Raw genomic sequence first — 25,295 nt, 5'->3', positions numbered from 1 at the left:
TGGGCTGGTACACTTCTAAAGTGACAGTCAAGCACTTTCAAAGAGAGCTCGTATAATGTTATTTAGAGCAAGCTGGCACTTGTCAACAGCTCTGTTATACTTGTAATAGAGTGGTACCTGGAGCACTGTACAGGCCCGTAACACTTTCAATCATACAGTGCAGGCATTTTTCAGAAAACAGACTCTACTTTAAATGTAATGCTGCCTAACAATTACAGCAGATGAGACCATTTTAATTTGAGAAAACCTACATTTCTGAGCAGGCCTGTCTTATTTTAAATATGATGCTAATAACCCTTCTGAGCAGGTTGCACATAATGGTCCTTGCACAACACTGGTGACCTTCTCACCATTCTTGACATTAGATCTGCATTACTTTTACATTGATCTTCAGTGGTAATATACACTTCTGCAGTGAAAAAACTAAACTGAAGGTCAGGTCTCAGTCAGTGAAGCAGTCAAAACAAGGACCACCAAGCAAATCCTACTGCTCTCCGGTGTGCCAGGAAAAGGTGGAACTGAGACTGAATATGTACAGAAGTTGTTTGCACGTGCATGGTGTACTGTAATTGAAAACAAGCCCTGGCAAGATCAATAGGACAAATTGCTTGCCTGTTCGACCTATTGGCTTTGCCAACGCTGTGTAGCATCAGCAAAAAGCAAATGAATAAAGGCATGACAAGATGCATGTGTGCATGCACATGTACATATTATGATGCTGCGGTGGCCTAGCGTGGTGACGTATGCTTGCATGTGTCTCCACACACGTGCGCGCACTCGGTATGATGTGGCTGGCATTTTATTTACTATTCCAAAGTAGCAGACACAACTTGGAACTGTAAATAAAAACATGAATTATACTTTGCACAAAAGCACTTAGTGGTCCGGCAGCAAATGGAAGCTTCCGGGCTCTACAAAATAAAAAAAATGGTATTAGAACTGGAGCGGTCGGAGAGCAGATCAGTGGGTGTTCGATGTGCGAAGTGAAGGCAGAGGGGAGCAACGGAACTGTAGGAGGTAACGGATCAACTTTAGGTGGGGGCAGGAAATAAAAACAATAAAAATGTCCAAAAGCCAGGAAGGGGGATACAATGGATGCCCGGGGTGGAGGGAATAACATGGAACACTCGGGTGGGGAAGATATATGAGGGGGGTGCAACCCACAAGGATGAGAGGAAGAAAACGCATGCACTTCCATGAAGTACTAATAAAAAAGTAATTCCCGAAAATGATCAGTAGAAGGATACAAGTAACCCAATCAGAAGGATGGTAGAAAAGCTGTCCTCCAGGGGAGGGGTGACATTGAATAAGTGGCAAGCCAAAGAGAATGACAAGAATGAAAACTGACACTCAGATATAGTAAGCAATGTTAGGGTTTTAAGGCCATTGTAAGGTTTGGTATGGCACACAATAGGACTTAAGATAACAAACAGACAGCAAAACATCGACTAGACCTAAAAATGTTTCAAAAGCAACACTGGTCACCATCACTAGGTGGAGCTCCTGCCACTACTTTTTAATAGCGGGCAGTGTTGTAGACTAGAAACAGAAGAGCTACTGGAAAGGAGTCAATTTCCGGTGTTTGTACCTTTCACCAGGAAGTAATGATGACACCTCTTGCTTGCACTAGAGAATAGGGTCATAGTATGCATGCACAGTTGGCAGTTCTTAATCTATGTTCCTTTCTTTCCCACCTGGAGGGGGCCTCTGCAGGGGAGGGCCCCACAAATCTGTAAGGCAGGCAGCAGTTAAAGCTCTCAGGGTCACTGCTTTCGAAGGTCAACGCATGTTTCAGACAAGTTCTCGTGCAGGCCCATCACTCAGCTGGTGCTGATGGGCTAAACGCGGAAGAAAATGACAGTGATATTTTTCGAAGTCGGACACAAAATGAGAGAACCAGATGTCTGGCAGGAATTCTGGGAAAAGCTAAAGATAAAGGAGGCTTTTTTTCCAGCAGAAAAAAACTTGTCTCCAAGGAACCATTTGAGGCTCCCTGTCAGCAGGCAGTGCCGACACACCACCGTACATCATTTTATTTTCACTTCAGACAAAAAAAGAGAAAGTAAGGAAGATTTGTCAGAGACTAAAGCCAGGCCCCCCTTTCCTGACACCCTCCCACACCCACCTTAGACATCACTGTTTTGGGGACATTTTGTTACTAGCAGGTGGGGGGGGGGGCAGGCCCTCAAGGGTCAGCTATGCCGCATACAACCATGTTGGTTGTGGACAACACAAAAACAGCTTTATCAAACAATTCTGCAATGGACACCACAAAGTGAATTATCTGGGGGCCCTGCCTGGACAAGTGTTCACACTTCTCAGCTCAGTAGCATTAATTTTGCAGCTCTCGGATTGATGAAAGGCTGAGTTGCTCCTGCTGGGATTCAAACCTGTGGTTTGCAAGTTATACAAGATATCCACAGGAGGAAATCAGCCGTTCCTATGCCTCGTTAAAAAAAAGACTAAAAAAGGGTTCTACTGGGCAGCATAATGGACTAATATTGATGGTTCCATTACACTGCGACCAGTCTTTGCTTCAGAGGCAGACAGGCTTAATGGTAGATTAGCAGATAGATGTCACTTCAGGCTCTGAAGGGCCAGTAGAGGTGGACTAGAGTCACTCCCTTTCTAGTCTCAAATCTAAGGGCTCTCCATTTGAGGGCTTGGAACAAAATATGAAATATATACATTAGGCATTAAACACAGGTGTGCAACTGGAGTCTGTAGATTCTTCAGCATTGTTGGACTCGCTCCATAGAAGTTCCTGGCAGTTGGGCTGATTGGTGTCCACAGTAGTATACAAGGGTGATTTGTGTAAGTTCTTCCTATCATAAAAAAACTGTTAAGTTGATGATGTCATAATCAGAGAAAACAAATCCCCGTGGTGATGACCTTTTCCCACTATGTCAAGCAAGACACTTAACAAAGCTAAGCACATGACAATGGTGACGTTGGGAGGGATGGTGGCCTCAGCTTTCAGAACTCTATGCTTTCATTCTTCCATCAGACCCTCTGCCCCCTTGTGGTTGAGCGCCCCTAGCCATGTTTATAGATGGTTTAGCCCACTCCTTTCCCTGCGGTTGAGTGATTAAGACTGTTATTTAAAGCAAATGAGCTTCTGAGATTGAAACAAATTGCCTTCAATGTATTCTTTTTTTTAACTCAAGATTTATGTACTTTTTGCCTCTTAAAAATGAGTCCTTCTATTCCCAAAACAGATTCCAATCTATAACTCATATCTTTTGTGTAGTGTGTTTTGAGCCTTCCCAGAATGCACACAGTGAGTCCATTTCCCGTTAAGCCTCTCTGGCCTTCCTCTGGAGCTCAAGCGTACCATAGAGAAGAAGGAAACTAGGAGATCCGGAAACATGCATGCTGGGAAAGAAGGTCAAGCAAAAAAGCCTACATATGTTTTATAGATTAAAAAGAGCAGAACTTTAAAATCAAATCAATTAGTCAATCAGTTAAAACTTAAATTTAATGAAACATAAAGGGCACTATAAACCTGTAATTTAACTGTAGGTAAACATTTTTGGTACAAAGAATGCTGATTGTTTTTTGTGTCCACATCTTGCCAGAAAATACATTGTAAAAAGTTGTTTTTAAATACATTAACTACATTTGTACCATGCACTCTGTGATAAAAGCTCAAGGATTTCACATCACACAATTTGCAGTCAACCAAAGTAATAAGAGAGCACGCAGGAGCGACCTACATGGAAAAAGCCTCATAAATCCAAACACGAGGATTTATTTTGCATCAATTTTTCTGTCACACACAAATATTATATCTAGCACGGCTCCAAAACCAGGCCTGTGTACAACTCTCTGCTGGGGACTATAAAATAGGGAGGCTCTAGCCACTTTCAGACAGCCATTTGTAGGCTGTGGAGAACAGATTGCAATGATCTACATGGGTGGTCACTGAGTGCTATGTTGTACCTCAATTTAAATTCAAACAAGCACTAGCAATGCCAATAGGTCTCACATTTAGTATCTATTAGCTTTGCCTATGGCTTTCGGCTGTTTTTTGTAATTTTGGGACACTTTGCAGAATCATCAAATTAATAGATAAAAAAACATTGTGGCTGTCTTGTAATTCCAATAATGTGGTGCGGATGCAAGCACCATTGGAATGTCGGAACCACCATTTGCTTTACTTTTTTATTTAAAGATCCAAGATAGAGGACTCAATTTGGATCACTAAATAAAAAAAGAAAATATTTTTTAAACATTTTCTTTTTAAAAAAAGGACTGTGGGCATTGGGGCAGTGGAGGGTAATGGAGGAGTGGGGAGGGGAAAATAAATACATGTAGGGCCGGGGGCAGCAGCACAAGAATGAAAGACCACCACAGAGGCACAGGCAAGAGAGAGCAGCAAGGGGAAGCACAAGGATGAGAGAGAACAGCACACAGCGGGAGGTAAGAGAGAAGCACACATGGGTGGCAGCTGGAAAATACATACACTTGTGGAGTGCTTAAACCTAAGAAATGAAGAAGGCTGCACGAGGAAAAGTGGATTAAGAGAGAGAGCAGTCGAGAGTAGGTGAGAGATAAGCATACAAGGAAGACTAGTAGAAAACACGTGCCATCTTGTGGCGTGCTTAATCAAAAAAAAAAGAAAAAGAAGTTCTCTATAAGTGAGCAGTGGAAGGATACAAGTAAAGAGGCTACACTCCAGGAGAGGAACACATACAATATGGACAAGGCAAGATTTAAATTAAGAAGTAAGCAACTAAAAGAAACAATAAAGCCAGCCAATGGTAAGCAATGGGCAGGCTTTAATCCCTCTGTAGGATCTTGGTAAACTGACAACACGTCTTTTGCAACCAGACAGCTTGTACTGTCTGGCTGGCTCCATCGAAAAACAGGATATGCTTACATGTGCATTGCACCGAGACATGCTGTTGCACAGTGAACACATGATATCAAGAAAGCATGCCGGTGCATTCTTATGTTTTCTCTAATTAATGTTACAAACTGAGCCTGTCAGGTCTAGAAATGTACCCTTGTTATGTACTGTTGTAATTTCATTCTATTGCCAACATTCAAATATGCCTTTATTACATACTATTATTGGTCAAACGTGAGGATTATAATGTGTCCTTGTGCCTCAAGCTGTTATCACTGAATGTGTTACAGGACTAATGAGTATATCATGTACAGGGATTGTGCCTGACATTGTGTTGCGATCATTGAATATTGTTGGAAACGAGTGAACAATGCATATATCGAATCTGGGTGAGTATATTGGACTCTAATCACTGCATACTATTACTGGTTGTTTAGCACCATACAGATTCTAACACCAGACAAGGCAGAAGGCCCAGAACATGAGAGTGGAGGAAGTGAGGAAGTAAATAGTCAATTTTTCTAGTGCTACAAAAGTACAACAGCCAACGCAGGCTGAATTTGGGAATCTAGAACGTAAAGCTTGCTGCTGTCATGCCGCTGACAACTGTTGACAAGGTCATATTTACATTGTGCTTGGGCCTTGCGCAGAAGTACTTCGTCTTTGTCTTGGCATATGGTGTGACTGTTTGATGCACCCATGAGGTCTGGAATGGATACCTGTGCACTGTGCTCCCATCGCTGCATCCTGTTACACATAAACAGTACATCTAGGGCCAGATGTATGGACACAATTTCCAATAGACACAGAATGGGTGAAACTGTTTGATACATCCGGCCCCGGCATTGCGCTCTCAGCCCTTCAAACACTTACAGAATGGAGCGAGGAAGATTTCTAGTAGGCGAGCCTGCGCATTGTACTGGTATCAATGGAAGCTGTCACAGACTAATAAACATGTGATATTCAGATCGCAAATCCATGCACCATACAATTAGCCCTGCATGCTAAGCACATATAAACCTAAAACACGTGTATTTAGCTTGTGCTGCTATCCCTGCCTGCTGTTGCAAGGTATGTGGTGTATCCAGACTGTGTGTATTTACCCTAACTGTTATTTCACGTTGCATATTATTTTATACTGCTTTATGCTGCTGTGCTGTGAAGTGCTCTTATACCTAACCCTTAGTTTAGATTGTTCTGTTTAAAACCCAGTGAGAAGTAAAATACTAACTCATTATTATAATTTCTTGCACATTATCATAATTTGAAGAATTTTTTTATGGTAATTCTTATGTTTATTTCTAGTATTGCTTGTGGAAATGCCTGTGTTATTATTCATATAGGTTCAGGTAATTAATATAACTGAGATTTATAATAGTAGCTTGGCAGGCTATTAGTTATTACAATTAATACTCATACAATTCTTCATGTGTCATAACAGTGTTCGATATTATCATAAATCCATTAACTTCAATGCTATTATTATATGTGATCATTGCGATGATTAATAATCATATTGTGGTTAAATGTATGTAGATAGTAAGATTTAGTGTCATATCTGTATATAAATTAGATGAAAGCAATATTATATTCGTATTACAAGTGTTGTTAATATTCCGTTTTCTAATCATTAATATGGCACAGAAACATATGTATTATTAAGTCTAACAATCATATTTCATATTCTGCGGTGAGATGATATATATATATATATATATATATATATATATATATATATATATCGTGAGCAAGGGAGCGTGACTCCCGAAACGCGTTGATGAGAATGCTTAATAAATAAGCTTTTTGATAAAACCTGTTCGTGAGTGCCTGGATGCTTTCGGTGGAATTGTGGAATCTGAAATCTTATTTTGGATATATATATATATATATATATATATATATATATATATATATATATATATATATATATATATATTGTATGTTATCAAGGCCGTAGTACCGGCCGAAACGCGTCATGGCAGGCAGAAGAGAGAAATAAAAAGATATCTCAAATACTACGAAGAGGAGTTCGCTCATTCTTTTTCGCCGTAAACGGAGGTCAAGGAATGTTTGGAATTGATGTATATATATATATTGGAGCAGGTCATTTCAGCCATGTGCCACTCAATTTCATGTCACAGCTCACCCATGGCCCATTACTGTCAGTGCATCTGACAACCTCCTGAAGCCTAAACACTTAGACAAAGTCAGTCTTCATGATACCACAATGTCAACCGTGCCCACCGCGTTTCCATACCGAGGCCAAAATAGGTCAGTCTTTGTGAAAGATTGGCCTCATTCATATTCCCAGGGCCCCACTGATGTCCGCCTTGGCCAAGAACCATAGATAAGTCTGTCTACATGCCGCCACAGCATGACTTATGTATCTTGCAGTAGGAAACATTTAGGCACCTGACTGTGAGAAGGACATGTTCAGTAGTCTCAGGAAAAAGTTGCTCCACCTTTTGCATGGCACAGACATCTCAACTTTAATTAGTCAATGGCCAGAAAAACTCTCCTTCTAATTGAGTCACAATGATTGGCTACTGACATGAGGGAATATCATAACATAAAACACACTTAGCAGTACCTCTTCCCAGTGAGGGGGGCATTCGGAGGAGTATAATAATAATGAACTTATTTTCAGAACGATTTGCAGATTGCTACTCAGTAGTAAGAGATATATTTTCAGAAAGTGTAACTACAATGAAAACAAAAACAGAAGGCTGTATGGCATGCGTTACCTTACTTCATTTGAAATGAAACATTTGCTCTAGTCAAAACAAATAAACTACTTTTCAGTATGCTCAGAAAAAAACCTGAAGTATGCCATAGATGATTAATTACTAGTATTTCTGTCATTTACACAACTTTTGTTGGTACCAACTGCAATTTTTTCACATGCTCTGCTTCGTTGTCTGGTTGTCACTGGGTGGTACTATTCCCACCATTTTAATTGTTGCCTAAGACAGAGAATGTGGTGTCTTTTAGAAGACCTTTTGTAACCTTACAGTGGGCTTAGAGCCCATCCGTTTCCTACCATTGGTTTCATTCAATTTCACTCTCATCTGACTGCTTATTGTTGATGGATTTTGTGGGATTTTGTTTTACTGCGTGAGTGTGTCCCTCCCCGGAGCATGGACGCATTACTTGTCTCCTCCTACAGCTAATTTATGAAGGACTCTTTTTATCTTTGTAGTTAGGCACTCTACAAGAGTACGTGTGTTTCCCAGCTTTTTTTCCTCTCCTCCGTCCACATCCACGTTTCTTTTTCACTTGTGTACTTCTCCACCCACCTCCATGTGGCACTCTCTCTCGTTCTTTTTCTCACCCCTCCGTTTTTCTTCCCCATGCCCTCTGTGTTGCTTCCCTCCAAACATGCCCACCTAGTACTTCATGTCCCCACTCCTGTTGTTTCCCCCTCCATGTTGCTTTACCCCTCTGTTTTGCCCTCCCCCTTGCTGCGCTCCTCTCACGTCACAGGTTGCTACATGCACCCCCTCCTATCGTATCTCCACCTCTGGTGTTACCCACCACCCTCGTTGTATGTCATTCCCCTGGGTTCCAACCCTCCCACGACTACTATATTTTTTGTTTACCAATCCAACTCAGATCATCAAAAACAAATAAAAGCACTTGCATCATTTTGTAGATGCACGCATGCTTGTTGCACGCGTTTACAAAATGACGCAGTCACCCATATATGGATTTTGTTTATGTTTTTTAAACATGCTGCACAGTATAGAGGGTGCAGTACAGCATGGCTAGAGCCATTGGCAAAGATGAATTGCTTTTTAAGCTTGTACCGAACCGAGCATATCTACCAAGGTGTGAATTTTTCTTACTCCGTGGAATATTTGCCACTGACTCTTACCCCACTAGTAAAGTTTCATGTCCCTGGTGCCAAATTGTTTTTTTGCTATGACCCACCCTCTTCAAATTCTCAACACCAGTTTCACGCACTGTCCTTTTTCTCTTAAAAACACCCTGTCCTTGTACATTCCCCAAACATCCACAAACTGTTCTCTGCCCCCTCTTGATATGCCCACTTTGCGCCCCATGTGAAGAGAAGACAATCTGCAGGCGCTGACACAAAAACGACTGTGCGAGAAATTTACAATGACATATGTATAAAGTAGCCCACTGAATATGAAGCTTTTTCCTTTCACTTGTCAAAGGTGATCATCTCCTGGGAAACATAAGTGTTCAGGAGCAAAACATTAGCCCCCCTGTCCCCCTCCCAAATAAAGCCACCAGCACGAGGGTTGTGATTGATTTAGATAAAATGTGTTCAGGCAGATGCAGTGACCTGGAAATGTGACAAGGCCACCCAACCTCGCCTGGACAGGGACCTATTAGACCTCCATCTGGGGCAGCGGTGAGGGCTGATGGGAAAGGGACTGAAGAGTCTGGGTATCCCCCGTTCTCGCCCGGCAAAGCTAAAGTATGCGCCACAGAGAAGTGGTTAAAGGCTGAAGAACACCAGCATGGGTGGCAGCTGCTATCTGAAAGCAGGAATCAATTGCTACTTTCCCCCCTCTCCCACACACCCCCAACCCATGAATTAAGCCTTGCGCGCAAGATGTTCCCCTTGCCATACCAATTAACTAAACTTAAGCCGTGGCTTAACGGAAAGATAATCACGTAAGCAGGCATGATCTCACTAAGCCTTTTCGCCCTTCAATTTCCCCTCTCGCTAAGTCGGACTTTAACTTCCTATCTCTGTGCGACATCACACCACCCAATATGGCGTGTGCGTCACTTTACGTGGCGTGAATTGCGTAATGCCGTATTGCATCAGATCACCTGCGATTACAGCCAATGAGTGATGCAACTCAAGGTTTCTCGCCCTCCGTAATTATGTAAAACTGGGAGGCAGCCAGAAAAACAGCAACTGAAATTAATGTTGCCTGTACCATGTTTTTTCGAAGATATTGTTAAAACATTGGCAGAAACTCTTCGATGGAAAAATGCAAAGTCAAATACAAACTGACAAGTGTAACTCGGCTGAATAAAACAACGTGGAAGCGATTTTATTCTATTATTCCGATGTATAGGTTTAGGTATGCATGTATCATTTCCTAAGCAGCTGGCTCACTGGCTGCATATGGCGGGCTCACATTTCAAATAGCACAGTAAACAAACGCACAAGCAAAATCATACTTTGCATAAACTCCAAAAACACGTAGACAACATTTAAAACTTCAGCAAAAGTTTTGCACCGGTTAGCGAGGTCTCTCTGAACCAAGCAGAACTGAGCATCAATCAAAGACCAAACCAAGAAAGAACACAGAGTGTACCAGTTCAACAAATACATAAGCAACTAAAATCGCAATCTACAGTGGGCACCTAAAACAATACAAACACTCAAATCGAGCTGCTTAATTGAAATGGGCATGAAAGAAGGATGCAGGGTGCTAGCCAAGTAGCCTGATTCTAACTATTTAAAATGTGGGCAGCCTAGAAGAGGATCCCACAAGTGTGTACACTACTGATTGAACAAGGGATATACGGTGCACTTAATACAACTATTAGTGCATAAATACAAAAAACGAAATAACTGCACACGTTTATAAAAAAACATACAACAACTAGTACTGCATAACAATAAATAGTAAGATAAAAAGAAAGGTTTAGTCAGTCCCAACCCTATTATAGTGGGTTGGTGCACACTCATGGATGAACTGAGAGATTTTGTGGAACTTAAATGGGAGACTGTTGTAAACAAAGACACAACTGAAACTGGGATAGGGTTAGTGTCTGACTTTTAGGTTGTTGCATTTGTGTTGGGTGGAGGAGGAGATAGGGAGATAGACAACAAGATGTTGTTCTTTTAAAGCTACATACTTTGAAGGTGTATTTACTTTTATTATAAGTTAAACCACTGATTACAAGTTTCGGCTTTTGTATGCGGTACAAAGATCTTCAATTCAGAAACACGTTTGTGCTGTAGCCAGTAAAGTGAGGGCTGTACTGGTGAATTGTAAACATAGTGGCCTATATTCGGATGGGTATTTCCAAAGACCTCTATATGTATTTTGTGTCCTGCCCAATAACTGAACCATGAAGTTTCCCACAGTCTTTCTGACAGTTTCATGGAAATAGTCACAAAATAGTACATTCAGCTGGCAGGGTTGGGCCTCTGAGGGGGTGCTGCACTTGACAAATCCTAAGGGGCATGATCTACCTGGTGAGTGATGGGGAGCACGAGGCAAGAGGAGACAAAGTTACAGCAGCATTTTGTGGTGCCAGGGTTAGATGTAAGAATATACTAGCCAGGCCCAAACCAAAGAGGTTCTGCATGCCTTGAGAGGGGAGTAAATCCTGGTGAATAATAGCTCATACACATGAAATCAAGGATGAAGCCGAGAGCTGCAATCGTTTCGACTCCCGCTCTGTTGTACAAGACTTTTGGAGGCCGTTCAAGAAGTAATATTAATGTGGCCTTTCTGTAGTGTTCCCACTGAGTTGTATTTTCTTTAAACGTTCACTCTGGAAGCTTGTTCCGATGATCCCAGCGGCAGTTACAACTGGGGCTGTGTTATGTTTTTGAAGGATCGTCTGAGGGCTTGAAGCCAAGCTGTCCATCAAATTCCCACTGAGGCATTGGAACACAGGGCCAAGAAGGTCTGTTCTTACCCCTTCCTGCAGGAACTGTTCTGCCCTGGATGGAGAACTGGGCAGCACCAAGATGTAACTCTTGGTCACAGGGAGCCCTCTCCTTCAGGTTGGTTGCTCAAGCAAGAAAAAACAGGACTGGTGGGGGACGCGCCAGTGGGGAGTCTAAGATGTGTAAATAAATGAAACTTCTAGCATGTCATTACACATTTTTACAGGCAGCAAAAAGACAATGCCCTCAAATTACAGCCTTTAAATGTCTGTAGTGTATTACTTTTTTAGCCGATGTGTGGCATTGGAATTAATGCTTTCTCGAAAATGAACATTTTTTAAATATTGTTTCAGGATCATATGTTTGAAAATGGTCACTTCCTGTGCCTTGGTGCTGAAACCTTGGTATTTCTTCAGGTCAGGCAGGATGCAGTGACGGATTGCACCAACTGGGCTCTTACGGCCAGTAAATCTGACATAAAACTGTTATAGAGGTAAGCAGTGGAAGAAGTTCTTGTGTAATGGAAAGGTTATCTTGGGAGAAAGGTTGTGAGGGGACGTGTGATGATTTGTGAGGGATAAATTGACACAGAAGCATCAGTGGATGAATTGAGCAAACCCCAGCTCACTTGACTAAGACTGCATTAAATCTCTTTAGGACAGCCTGGTTTGCACGCTTCCTGCTCATGGTAAAATTGAACACTTCGGCATAATAGTAGCCTTGGTTTTATTGGTGGAGAGCAAGGTATAGTATCCATAAACTCTGGCATGCAATTGGAAAGTGAGTCTGAAGGTCTTGCTTTGGCGAAAAGACATGAGAAGCATTGCGTGACATGGACCAGCCGGTATGACTTAGTCACTAGGACAATGAACGGTGGTTGGCTAGGAAGAACAATGGTCTCTTGGATCTAAGGGAACTCTAACAAAAGTTGCATGAGCAGTTTTTTGTGTTGAAATTTTTTGATAAAAATAATAATGTTTCCAAGTTCATCCTCTAGTAACAGGTAATTTGCTGTTGAGTAATTTCTCCCATTTGACAAATTACAGTAAGATGTTCAGTTGCGGGGCACCTTTGGGTACGATCAGAAACTAGCTTCATTGGCCAAAGGCACTTTCAACCACCTGCAGAGGCCAAAGGCAAAGTCTGCTTCCTATTGTCAAGACGCTACTGCAAACAAAGAGCTGAGAGGTCTATGTTGTGAAGTCTACCATTACGGCTTCTTAAGCAACATGGCAACCTCACCCTGCGTCATTCTCAAACGATATCTCCTCACAGACTTCCTGCAAACCCTACCTGGAGGAGGGCCCTGTACAGCCGATGAGGAAAGGAAGCTCATCTATTCACTTCATTAAACAGATACTGTTGTGCAGGATATTCCGTCATGTGATGGAGCAGTAGCTCCCTCCACTCATTGCTTCCTCGTATGCCTTGTAAAGCTTCATGTGCCAAGCTGCCAAGCTCAGCCACAGAAGCTCTGCCCAGCAATGTGAATTTCCATACTGCAAAAGCATTGTAAGCACACCCTCAGGCGCTGTAAGAAGACGCATGCCACATCTGTCACAAAGGCTTCAGAAATGCGCTCATCATAGTCATATAGGCAGAGAGGGAATTTATTTCCCCGACAGGTTGGGGCCCAGCTCTTCTCCAGCCACAGCAGTCTTTTGGGAACATTTACTGGTTCCTCTAGAACCAGACACCATCGCCAACTGAGTATCAACCTAGCATCCTAATGTTTTTTGCTAAAATGTGACATATTCTGCTTTTAAAGCGTTGCAGTAACCAAACATTACAGAAGGCCCCCACAGCATACGCTGGACGGCTTCCTGGTCCTATTGCGTACCCGTATTGAAGACTACTATTCTTCGTACCAGTTTAATCTTGACCTTTAAAGTATTTCTCCAATATCTTCAGTGTGAATCCAATGTGTCACTTAATCGTAGACCCACAAGAACTCCTGAGTAGAGATACTACTAATGTTTATTCCAAACTGACAATATCAGGGTGCCTACCCTCTCCTTAGAATACTCTGTACAACACAGAGCCAGATTGCCTTGCACAAAGACCTAGCCAATGTTACTCGCCCCTTGATGAAAGTAAAAACAAGTACAATTAAATTTGATGATGGTAAGGGTTAAACTGGAGACCAAGATGACACTATGTCTAAATAGAAGGCAGAACATGGAAGACTGACTAGACCCTTTAATAATTATCTGCTATCAAATGTTGTGTTTCAATAGCGTAACTGCTTCTATTTTTATCCACATTTGAATCAGTGTGCAATATTTGCTATTGCACGCTGATGATGGGCAAAGAAAAGTGCAATGAAAATTCACTACAGGTGTGACAAACAAGTATGAAAATCAGCACACACTACCCGTGTGGGGACACACTAGCCCTATAGGGTACACATTGACATTAAAACCTTTTGCAGACATGCACATTAATTTTTTGTGATGTACATTTGAGGCACAAACTGTGCCTACTCCTACCTGTCAATGATCACCGGATCAGATGGTGTCTCATTTCTGTTGCCGCAACTTTTCTTTTCACAGCATCGACTAGACAAGGAAAAAAAAAGACATGAAGAACATATTTAGGCTACCAATATCAATTAAGCCTTTGAAGTAACCATCAATGAGACATTGGCCTTTCTAACCTTGCTCAGGCCCCTCCACTTTCTTATCTCTTCTTCCTATCTCCTCTGCCTCTCAACTGATTTCCTGTCTTGCTTCTCTTTCTTATTCATTCTACCACCTATACCCGTTTTCACAACCTTTCACAATTTCTTCTAGATTTTTATATCTTTTCGTTCTTTATTTTTACACTTTCTATACCCTATTCTCTATATTTTCCCCTCTCTTCCCTCTCGCCGATATCTTTTTTCTCTTTTTTCTCTTCCCATCACTGAATCGGTCATTGGGTTTTGTTGTCTCGCCATTTCATCAATCTTTTCCCTCTGTAAACTCTCTATCTGTTCCCCAACTCCCTCTTTTTCCACATCTCCTCTCTTGAGTTTCTATATACTTTCCTTTCACCATCTCCGCTATCTTTTGTGCCCTCTTCTCCATTTTCCATTGTTTCCTATGGTTCTCCATCGTCCAATTATCAACTTTTATGGATCGTCCTACAACCTCTACCTTTTCTGCTATGTGTTCAGTTTTTCTTATATTCTTCTTCATCCTTTCTCTTTCCAATATTTCATCTTGGCTCTATGTCAGAGTACAGAGTCCTAAATATTGTGCTACAAAAATAATATGGCCACAATACCTACTACCAAAATCTGGTAAAGGTAAGTAATTATAGATAAGTTTAGATTTACTATTATAATCTCATGTATGCACCTTGACGATATACACATCGTCTAAATGCATACACGAAGAGTTTAAAGTTTACCATTTCTTTACACTCATGTCTCCCTATCTCTATCCTCTAATCCCCTCTGTCTTCTATTTCTCTATATCTCCTTCATGTATGTCACAATATTGTTGTCAGAAAGGTGTGGGTCAGGAATTTCAAAATTGGAATATCAAAGGGTTACAATAGCGTGACCTCAATATTGTGTGACAAAATATCACCAGGTAAGTTTATATAGATTTTCTCCACCTAACTCTACATGTATTTCATATATTTTACCTTGGTGAGATCTATATCTTAAAGGTACATAGATGTTGAGTTAAGAACATAATATCTATACTTGTGCATTTACAGATTCAAAAGGTTGTCCCTCGATATTGTGGTCACGATAATGTGACCTTTCGATATTCTGACTTTGATATTGCCTACCACTATTGTCAGAAATATTGTCTAACATAATATTGTACTGTGAATATTGTTTACATAAATTTTGTGCTACTAGGTGTAGATTTTCTTTTATTAACCCCTTGACCATGGCTGGAATTTCCCTGCAGTGCGGGGAAATTCCACGCGTGCGCAGATCGGACGGCTCTGGGCTGACCGACGCACACACCCACCGTGACGCAGGCAAGGGGTTAGCTCCACAAATGTTTTGTAAACAATAATTAAGACACATATTTATGTCAGACACTTTTCTCCTACCATACCCTTTCCCCACCTATCTTATTTCAATTTCCTCCTGGGTGCAAACCCTCTCCACCGTTCCTCTTATTACTTGTCATTTCAATCTTCCCATCTCTCCTCTTTCTTCCCCTTAGATCCTCTAATCCCTTTATAACATCTCTCTTTAAATTTTCACCTCTATGTTTCCTTCCCTCTTCTATCTTCTCTGGTCTCCATTCCATTACTCTAATATCTCCCATATATCTTCTCTTCACAATCTCTATCGACCTGCCTGCCCATCATTTCTCTATCTCTTATCTTTCCCATGTTCACCTCTTTGTCCCAGTCACCACTCTTCTTACTCTTCCCCATTCCCCATTCATCTATTTCCTTTCTCAATCCACAGCTCCAGCAGGGTGAGCTCATAAGCATTTGTCTGTGCTTGATAACAATGTTATGATCAAGGACTTATTGTAGAATATTTCAATCTTGGAAAGCGTGTCATTTGTTCTATGTCTACTGTATGTAGATAGGATTGGTATGGCACACTTCTATGGGGGGGTATAAACACCTCATTGATTCTCAGTGAAGAGTTAGAACATGGTCTATTGCTTAATCCAAATGGGACCTGAGACTAAATAAATGTACTATTACACTGCCCAGTGCCACATAAGTCAAATAGCATAAAAGAAAAGGAAATAAGGAAGGAGTAAACAAAGTCAATTACGTTAAATCAAAAAGGTAATAATGTTAATTGGAAGTAAGTATCTGTATATTTGCGAATGTGGACTTATATAGTGCAGACATAGCTGCAAACAAACAAAGCACTGAACAATGAAGAGGTGGGTCAGAACGTCTTTGGAGCATAGGGGAGTTGTTACAGATTTGACCCACGCAAGCAGGATAGTTACAGAAAGGAAAGAAGGGGCTGTGTGTGTTTAAGAATGAGGAACAGCAGTTGAGCATCAAGGGGCAGGTGTTGGGAGATAGGTCTGGGCCAAAGGGATTGGGACAACACAAGAGGCACTCATGTGGAGTGACCATGGGGTTAAATTGTTATGGGGTGTTGCTTGAAGAGTAGGATTTTGAATTCTTTACTGAAGCATGGAAGGGAAATTGCAGAGCAGATGTTGAAGCAGTAGAAAGAAGGAAAGGGCTCAAGGAAATTGGATAGGACAAAGAAGGGAAAAGTATGCAAGGGAGGAATGAAGGAGATTCAGAAATAAGAACCCCAAAACAAGAAAAAAAGAATTACATTGAATGAGGCAATGAAAGAAATTGAGCAAATGAAACACAAACATTATTAATTCAAAAAAAAAGAGCCCGCCATGAGTTGAAAAATGAAGGAAGTACAAAGAAAGACAAAACAGAAAATCCAAAAGAAAAGAAAAAAAACAATTAAAGAACACCACTCAGTGATTGAAACTAAAGGTGATGAGGAAGTAAATATAGTTTGTTGTAGTTGAACAAATAGGTACAATCAGTGACATAACTTTTGCATCGTTCAGCTTCCTTTTGAAAGTAGATGTAAAACCCCTTCTCCACCCTCCTCATTTGCCACAGGTGTTTCTGTGCGTTCTGTTTTTTAATGAAGTAGAAGGAACCTGCACTAGTTTGGCTCAGGGAAATGTTTATCACCGGGTTTTCAAAAGTCTGTAGAAAAGTGCCAGGGGACAGAGGGAATAGTGATGAGGTTGCTAAGCGACAGCCACCACCTCACATCCCCTTCATCCCCTGTGTAATGCCTTAACTATTCCCCTGCTGCCATACACAGGGTCGCCCGGTTGCAGTAAAGCCTTTCTTACAAAGCCGTAAGATAGCTGAGTGGGTTGAGTGACCACTGCTGGGATCTTCGTGTTAACTGCAGGTTACAAGTACCGAATTACCGTTTCACTCTTACAAATAAGAGTGAATGTGTAACATTTACCAGTGTTTAATAATAATTGCATGTTGCAGAGTTTTCGAAATTATTTAAGGGCTATATTAAAGAAAAATATTATTGTGTAGTATAGTTTGTATAAATGCTATGAATAGGAAGCAAATTATGTTTTTTCAATTATGTGAAAGATGACAGAATGATGAGACCAATTAATGTTACATTACACTGAAATTAACCACGCCCTAGTTGAGACTGCAACATAATACAATAGATAAACTTAACACAAGAAACCCTGTTTTTGAAGCACGCTCTACATACGTAAAACGGACCTAAAGTTTACTTGTGAGACCAATATCCAGGCTGAAATATTATTATCTCTGTTAAGGGATTTAAGCATAGCTGTGCCACCCCTAGAGTGTCATTTTTCAACCTGTAATCCAACATTTCTTATATCGGTCACTAATTCTTGTATTAGTTGATGGATAGATTCTGTGACTAAACTGCACAGATGTTTCTGGATATTATTTATACAGAGCAGTAGTGGGCATGACTGTAATTCATGTGTCACTAAGAGATCTGAAATAAGAAGCGGAGTCACTTGTAGGGGTTTTTTTAAAGTCTGGGAGCACAGAACCGCAAAGGCTGTAGAGCAGAGTTTGGGTATTGGGTATCTGGAGGAACTAAGAACTCCTATATTCTTTGGATGGGCCAATACAATAACCTTCTCTATAACAGACCTGTTGCAAATGTCACTATTCTTACAGTGTTGTCAGTGAACGTTGTGTCTTCTGTGACCAATGTGCTTGACTCGGTTGGCGAACTGTAGAGGTTGGTAATCAAGTGCTCCCCTACAGAGTAGGCAAAATAGTCTCTTCTACGGCAATCAGGGAGGAGCTCAAAATTGACTATTAACATATGTTTCAAAAAAATTCAAGACTTAAGTTAAGAGAGTTTTTGTGTGTGGAATTACATCAGCTTTAAATGTGTGATTTTACCATGGTTTCTCCTTTCACCAAAGCTATGAACATAAAACTGAACATAAAATTAGAAAATTACTTGCTCCTACATTAGGGACAAATCTTGTACTCTTTTGGGTTTCTTAAAGAATTCATGAGTACTCCTGGTAAAAAATGACCATTACTTATTTGAATAAGTACTCATGTGCATCAAATATAGTAGTAATGATGCCAGGTGGAAACGTTTGAATATAGAAACCTGGCACGAAGTTGTAGTAGCACATTTATCTTTTTTGTTTCACCATGTGGAAATATTTTTTCTGTGCTGATACTCCTTGTCCTAAACTTCGAGTAAAATAAATTCTCTAATGTCCCTAAACCTCCATACATCTTCCTAATGACACACTAAAAATTGAAACCCAAGAGCTTCCTCCGGGCCCAGGCAAAAATCAGTGTTCGATTTGTATTCCCAATGAAGTTATATTTACTTGATGATGGCTGTGTATTTAGTGAAATCAGTTTGAATCTCCCTATGAACATTAATCTATAGTTATATTATTATTGGGCAATACCAGACCTATAGATACACAAAAAGTATGCCTATTATAAGTAATTACTTATCAATCAGCAACAATGGATAAAGGCTCTGTTTTATAATATTTGTTCAATTCATCCAAACATTCTTAAAACATCCATCTTTAACTTATGAAGGTCAGTAGCACGACATTTGTTCATTAAAATCTTTGCTAATCTCTACCCACATTTATTTCTTGTACCTGTGCAATTCAATGTGCAGTATTTTTCATCCAGGGCATATTTTAATGGTATTTTATCAATATTTTGAATGAGCCGTTTAAATATTAATGGTTAAAAATATAGTTTTTATGTTTAAAGGGCTAGAAAAGGGCGTAAAAGCTCAAAATCAATTTGAGTATCTTTGTACCTGTGAACTAAGAGACATTTTTTGACTAGGAGACAGTGAATAGGCCAGAAATGAATTCAATCCAGTGATTTTTTCAGACCCACCAGGATTTCGCGATTTCGCCGTTTGCAGCTAAATCGGCACTTTAGTAAAAATGCCGTGATTTTTACAAAAGTGCCCGCAAAATCAGCACTTCTGTAAAAAATGCCATGATTTTTACTTAAGTGCCCGTGAAAATTAAGGAGGTGGGGAGTGATGTGGGTCAGCTCTTTTTCAATTTCTCAGGGTCTCAGTTACTCTTCACTGTTTGTAAAGTGGAGGATGGCAGATGATGGGCAAGGGAGAAAGCTGTACCCATTTAAAAAGACAGAGGATGGCAGTGTGACCTATTGGTAGAAAGGGCAGGAGCTCAAGTATCGGCACGCGGGCAGGCACAGTGCGGGAGAGAGCACACCCTGGTGGCAAGCCACGCCTGAACCTGGTCGGGCCGCATCTGCAACCAGGGACTCTCTGAAATGCTGTGGGGCCTAAGTCTGCTGCGCCCAGAGCTGCAGCCTTAGCAAACCGCCGCCGGATACCCGGCCTTCCTGGAACCACTGTCCGTAGGTGTGAGGGCGATGGCAGAATATGCCTGATATGGCGGGCTCCATTGTCGCTTAGACACCTGCTGCCTGTTGTCTCACAACTCAATGGAGCCTGGGAGGGGTGAACGGCGATGGATGGGCAGCAAGGCACGGGGGCAGGGCAGCGTGAGGTTAGCGTTTTCCGTAGCTTCAGCAGCTCCTGCAGCTCGCATGCATGTAGCTCTTCCTCCTAAGCCGTGTGTCTTTCCATCCAACTGGTAATGCTTCGATTTGCAAATCACATAAGTTACTCATTCCATTCCAATTATAATCAACAGGAGCTAGTTCCTCCTTCTGCAGCACAAAGAGATAATCCCTGATGCGTACTCTTAATTCGATGTCTGTTTCTCTTTCTTTACAATCCGCAATGTTTTAGGTGAAGTTCCCTATACATAACATATTTAGCATGTACACAATTAAATAAAGCATGTATTTTTGCCTATAGAGGGACATTCTATATATATGGCTATGAAGTGGATCAAAAGAGCAGTGAGAGAGAGGCTCAATAACAAGAACACTTACAAAGGGTTTGACTTCTTTGACACAAACATTTAACATACACTAAAGGTTTTCTATTTTTTGTTTTTATATAGAAATCACATTTCTGCCCTATACATCACAGAAAATGACATCAAATCAGGGCCTATTTCAAAGTGAAATACTCTGCTAAAACAGTTTCCATTGTTTTAAAGCTGAAAATGAATGATTATGAGTAATATAAAGTGCTGCAAAAATGCTGCAAAATTTCCATATTTGTGCCACTAAATTCCCATATTTGTGTCGCTAAATTTGCTAATCCATGCCGCTATATCCTGGGGGGTCTGTACGTTAAAAACCTACCAATCCTCTCTAGTTTCAAGTCACTGGTTCCAGTGACTTGAAACTAGAGAGGATTGATAGGTTTTTAACTGGTGCTGCAAAGGGTAGCGCTTATTGACTCAAAGTGCAAATTGAGATTTAAAACAGGACTTTGCATGGAAATGGCTGCCTGATTTTAAACCAGTGAAAATATTACATTAATAATTTGGAGTGAGTGGAGTGGGATTACTAGAGATTCAACCCAGTGATAAGGCTAGCAGAGACACGAAGCAGTGATTTAGAGGTAAGAGAGTCAACACAGGATAAAATGAGAGACTTTAAAAAAGGAGGGCTACTAGCAACTGGAACTAATGCCTTAGACATAACCAATGGTAGAGGATGAGGGATCTGTAGAGGGGAAAGTCAGTAGAATGACTCACAGGAAGAGGGTTAGTTGAGATGTTTAGAGGGTCTATAGGATTTAATACTGGTACCTCAGATGGAGAGAATAGAAAAGGAGGCATTGAAGGGAGCGAGGAGGTAGCGATTTAAGCCAGTGCGTTAAAGCAACTCAAGAAGGCCTTATAGAGATTTAATGTAATGGAGATTTCCTGTCGATATTGAAACCAATGTCTTAGAAAAGAGGGCTTGCTTAGTTTCAAACCAGTGACTCGCGGTGGATTCGGATGGCACAGAAGAGACCAGGGGCTTTAGAGAGAGTGGAGGGGACTTGCAGATATTCAAACTCAGATTTGTAGGGTAAGGGCTTAAGCTGAATTATTTATTTCCACACTGCTGCTGCATTTGTGAATGGCTTGTGTGAACTGAATGCATTTATTTCCCCATGGTATATATCCGACCTGAATTATTCCAAATCCTCGCAAACAGATGGAAGGGGTCCTGCTGGCACTAAAGAGAGAGTGACTATAAATCTGCCATAACTGCTGAAACTGTATTTGACTCGAGCAGCATGGGGATGTCAAAACAGCCCATTTTAGTCATAAACATAAATGTTGTGCAAAGCACTGCAAGAAATTCACACTTTTGTGCCTCTTAGAGAAAAGATAACAAAGAAAAGCAGCAGAGCACTGGCGAGTGCTTTGCTTTTTGTGGCACAGGCCGTGTCTTTAGTAACAAAAATATATTTAATACACGCAGTATTGGTTAGCTCCACTAAGTCATGCCAAAGTGTTCACTTTTTCAAAATGCAGACTGAACATCCGTTGCTGTACAAAACATGGGTACATATATGTGGAATGCTTTTATCACACACATTCCATAAATACACACAAGGGCATATCATGGTGTGTTTTCACTGAACAGTGAAATATGTTGGGATACACGTATTTCTGTGCAAATTTAAAAGTTTTTAATGGTCTGTCAAAAAATGAAAAATATTTGAAAAACCTGTGTGTGTCTGTGTCATGGCAGTGATAAAAATGTTCTAAAGAAACATTATACTTGAAAGTAATAATAAATCTTCATTCAATAAGGTATAGTTAAACTAATACTTCACGGTACCTCAGAGATTCAATTTTGCAATCACAACAGAGACAAGCAGTGTAGATTTCAAGGGCTTCTTTTTAGCTTGTTTCTTATGCGTGGTTGATACATTTATTCATGAAAGACCAAAACAATAAACAGATAGCATCTTGATAAACTGGCTTAAAACACCTTTTAGCCAATAAACAGAAAATGTTACTGCAAAAACTGTACAGAGACACAGTCTTTGTTGCATACACAATTTGGAAAAGATTAGCAAAGTAAATTGTAGAGGAAGATTCCAAAGTGCATTTCTTATTCAATACACTAAGACTTATTTGGTTTGCAATTTCTTGAAAAGAGCTCATTCAGGATGTATCAAGTTTACATGAGAATGGCAGCTTAGGTTAATGCACGCATCATCATTCGAAGTCTTACAATGCTTAAAAGTGGGCATGAATAATTATGCTAGATAGGCTTCCTTGTGGTGTTTGTTTACTTCCAAGTGTGCTTCACATTTTTTGATTTCTTTCAATTTGCTTTGAAATTTAAATTGATTCTTCGATGGGTTTGTGCTTTTTACTACTGTGTATTTTTCACTACTGTGCCTTTTGCATCCTTTCAGGGAGAAGCTATTTCTTGTTGATTTAAAAAATAAATCTTCACTGAACACTCACATGCTTATTCCTAAGAATACTTTACTTTTTAACAAACGTAATCTCCTATTGCTTGACTCTCTAATAAGCAGCATAAGTGGAATAGGCTTACATATGCTTAGGCCTCACACCTATATTTTATGTGTTTTTCATAACAGCTACACATGGAGGGGATTAATTAAGAGAGAAGTGTACACAAGCGCCATTTTGGCACTTAGTCAAGTAGACTGCACCTCTCTGGAATAACAATAGACTAGTCGAGTATTCTTAGCACTCCGACCATGCACAAACCATGGCAGAGACCAATATAGGGGACTATTTGAAGATCCACGTGACACTAGAGTCTGTAATGCAGTTAAACCGGTTGTCTGGAATGTTTTGTTACATGTAGTTTATAAATGTACACCTTCATGCACTCATACATACACCTAATCATGTACTCATACTCAACTCACTCGCTCATTCAATATGGCCAAAACATAAAGCCACTTTTGAGGAATTAATTAGTACTATTAACGTAGGACCTTCACATAATCTTAAATACCTTTGTGAACCGATCTCAAAGCATCTAAAATGGGGCTATTCAGGAACTTATCACATACAGTTAGCAAACATAGAAAGGGTTTTGCCCTCTTTGCACTTTTACTAGTAAGGAGTTGGATGTTTTGGGGTCAATTCACAAGGTCCTTTATGAGTATTTTCAGTCGTACTCCTAAATGCCTTTGTGTATTGGCCACAATATGCAGAGAGCATCCATAGACCATTCTTGGCTGGCTGTTCTCTTGCCTAAAGATTAATTGTTTAGCAAAAAATCCCATTTGAAGTATATTTAACACAGTAAAAGATATCTTATAGTCACCGAGAATCTAGTGGGAAATATGATGGATCTGTTTTGGTCAACTGGAATACATCCAGTGCAATGAGAGATCTGTTTGGGTAACCAATGGGTAGTAGGAACAATGAAGGACTGGCTTTGGCCAACTGAAATCTATTGAGTCCAGTGAGGTCCGTGTTCATTCACTAGAAATCCAGAGTAAAACGTGAGGGATTTGTTTTGTCCAATTTAAGCGTAATGGGTGCAATGAGAAATGTGTTCTGGTTACAGCAAATTATATGGGAACAATAAGGGCTTATTTTATCCAACTGGGATGTATTGAGTGGAGTGAGGGATATAGTCCAGTCACCAAAAATGTAAAGGAAAATTAGGGATTGGTTTTGGTCCATGGGGATGTGTTGATCGCAATAACCTGTCAGTTCCAGTTCCTGAAGTCTAGTAGGAAAAATGAGGGACTTATTTTGGCCTATTGAATGTATTGTGTACAGTAAGAGGCGTGATCTTGACCAATAAAATTAATTCGGCACTCTGTGTAATATATTTTGAACAAGTTAAGTGCACTAGAGAAAGTGGGAATGGGAAAATTATTGAATAGTTGAATAAATGAGTTATAATTATATTCATTGTATGTAAATGTGTCTTCAATAACTGCAGACAGTGGAATAACACCAAGGTGTGTAGGCCTAAACGCCAGTGCTTTAAATGAGCAGATACTATCAGGTACTCAGTACCTGGACTTCTTTGATCTGGAAGGCATAGTACTGGCACTTCCCAGCACAGCTCCGATGATTTTAATAGAAGAGTGCAAGCTCTTCTCAGCAGCTAACAGATACCCTGGAACAATGAGTATCTGCGCTTCTATATTTCAGTTTTAAGCACAAATAAACGTGAAAGCAGGCAGGCGTAAAAGTGCAGACACTCACTATCCCACGGTACGCGTTTGCTACTAAGAAGTGCAGGTACTTCCCGATTAGAAGTAATGCAAACCTGTTGAGAAGTGGGAGTGCCGTCCCTTTCAGAGGAATGAGCTACAGGTACTCACCTCCCCGTGAAAGGACTGAGCAGACGCACTACAGTCGTTTTGAATTGCGCACGCCTCCCTCTCCCCCCCACGCACGGGAAAGCCCCCCGATCTGTCTGCAGTCTCAGCCCCAGCGTGGTGGCTTTTGTTGAGCGCTCGCCCCTCCCTCAGACGGCCTAACAAAAGTGTCCAAAGTCACACCATCTGCCCGCTAAAGAGCGGCTCGCAGTGGCCGGCTGGCCCGGCTGATTAGGGGAGCTGTCGGTGCCGAGCCCGGCGGGGCAGGTCCCAGCTGTGCCCCGCCGGGCTGCAGGCAGCGCTGTTATTAGGCAGCTGGAGGCCTGGGGACCGCTGCTGTTCCGTCTGTAATGTGCCCGAGCCCCCCGGCAGGAGGGGCTGGGGGGGATCACAAGTGCCACCGCCCCCACCCTCCGAGGGTAATTGGCAGAACAAGAGCGCATCAAGGCAGATATAGGAGGGAGCCCCGCGCTGGCACCTTCTGTGTGTATGAGCTAAAGGCGGGTGGTTGTGTGTGTGTCAAAAGCCTCTCAGACTACAGAACGCAGAGAATGCGACGTCCAGATCTGAACTGGGACGTGCTCGCGTGCCTAAGTGTGTCTGTCTAAGTGTGTGTGCTTCATAGT

At 41.1% G+C, this 25,295-nt stretch overlaps 1 protein-coding gene across 3 annotated transcripts in view; it reads right to left on the bottom strand.

Annotated features, from left to right (window-relative positions):
* EBF2 (EBF transcription factor 2) overlaps positions 1 to 25,295 on the bottom strand; it is a 202,899-nt gene that overhangs the window by 153,556 nt on the left and 24,048 nt on the right. For all 3 annotated transcript variants that reach the window (XM_086943527.1, XM_086943526.1, XM_086943528.1), the window contains exon 6: positions 13,952 to 14,020. In XM_086943527.1, coding sequence (XP_086799653.1) covers positions 13,952 to 14,020 — 69 coding nt within the window. The remainder of the gene's footprint in view (positions 1 to 13,951; positions 14,021 to 25,295) is intronic.

The sequence above is a fragment of the Lissotriton vulgaris genome, chromosome 11, assembly GCF_964263255.1.
Source record: "Lissotriton vulgaris chromosome 11, aLisVul1.2, whole genome shotgun sequence".
Classification (NCBI taxonomy): Eukaryota; Metazoa; Chordata; class Amphibia; order Caudata; family Salamandridae; genus Lissotriton; species Lissotriton vulgaris.
The sequence above is the reverse complement of the archived record's forward strand: the minus strand, read 5'-3'. Positions and strand labels throughout refer to the sequence as shown.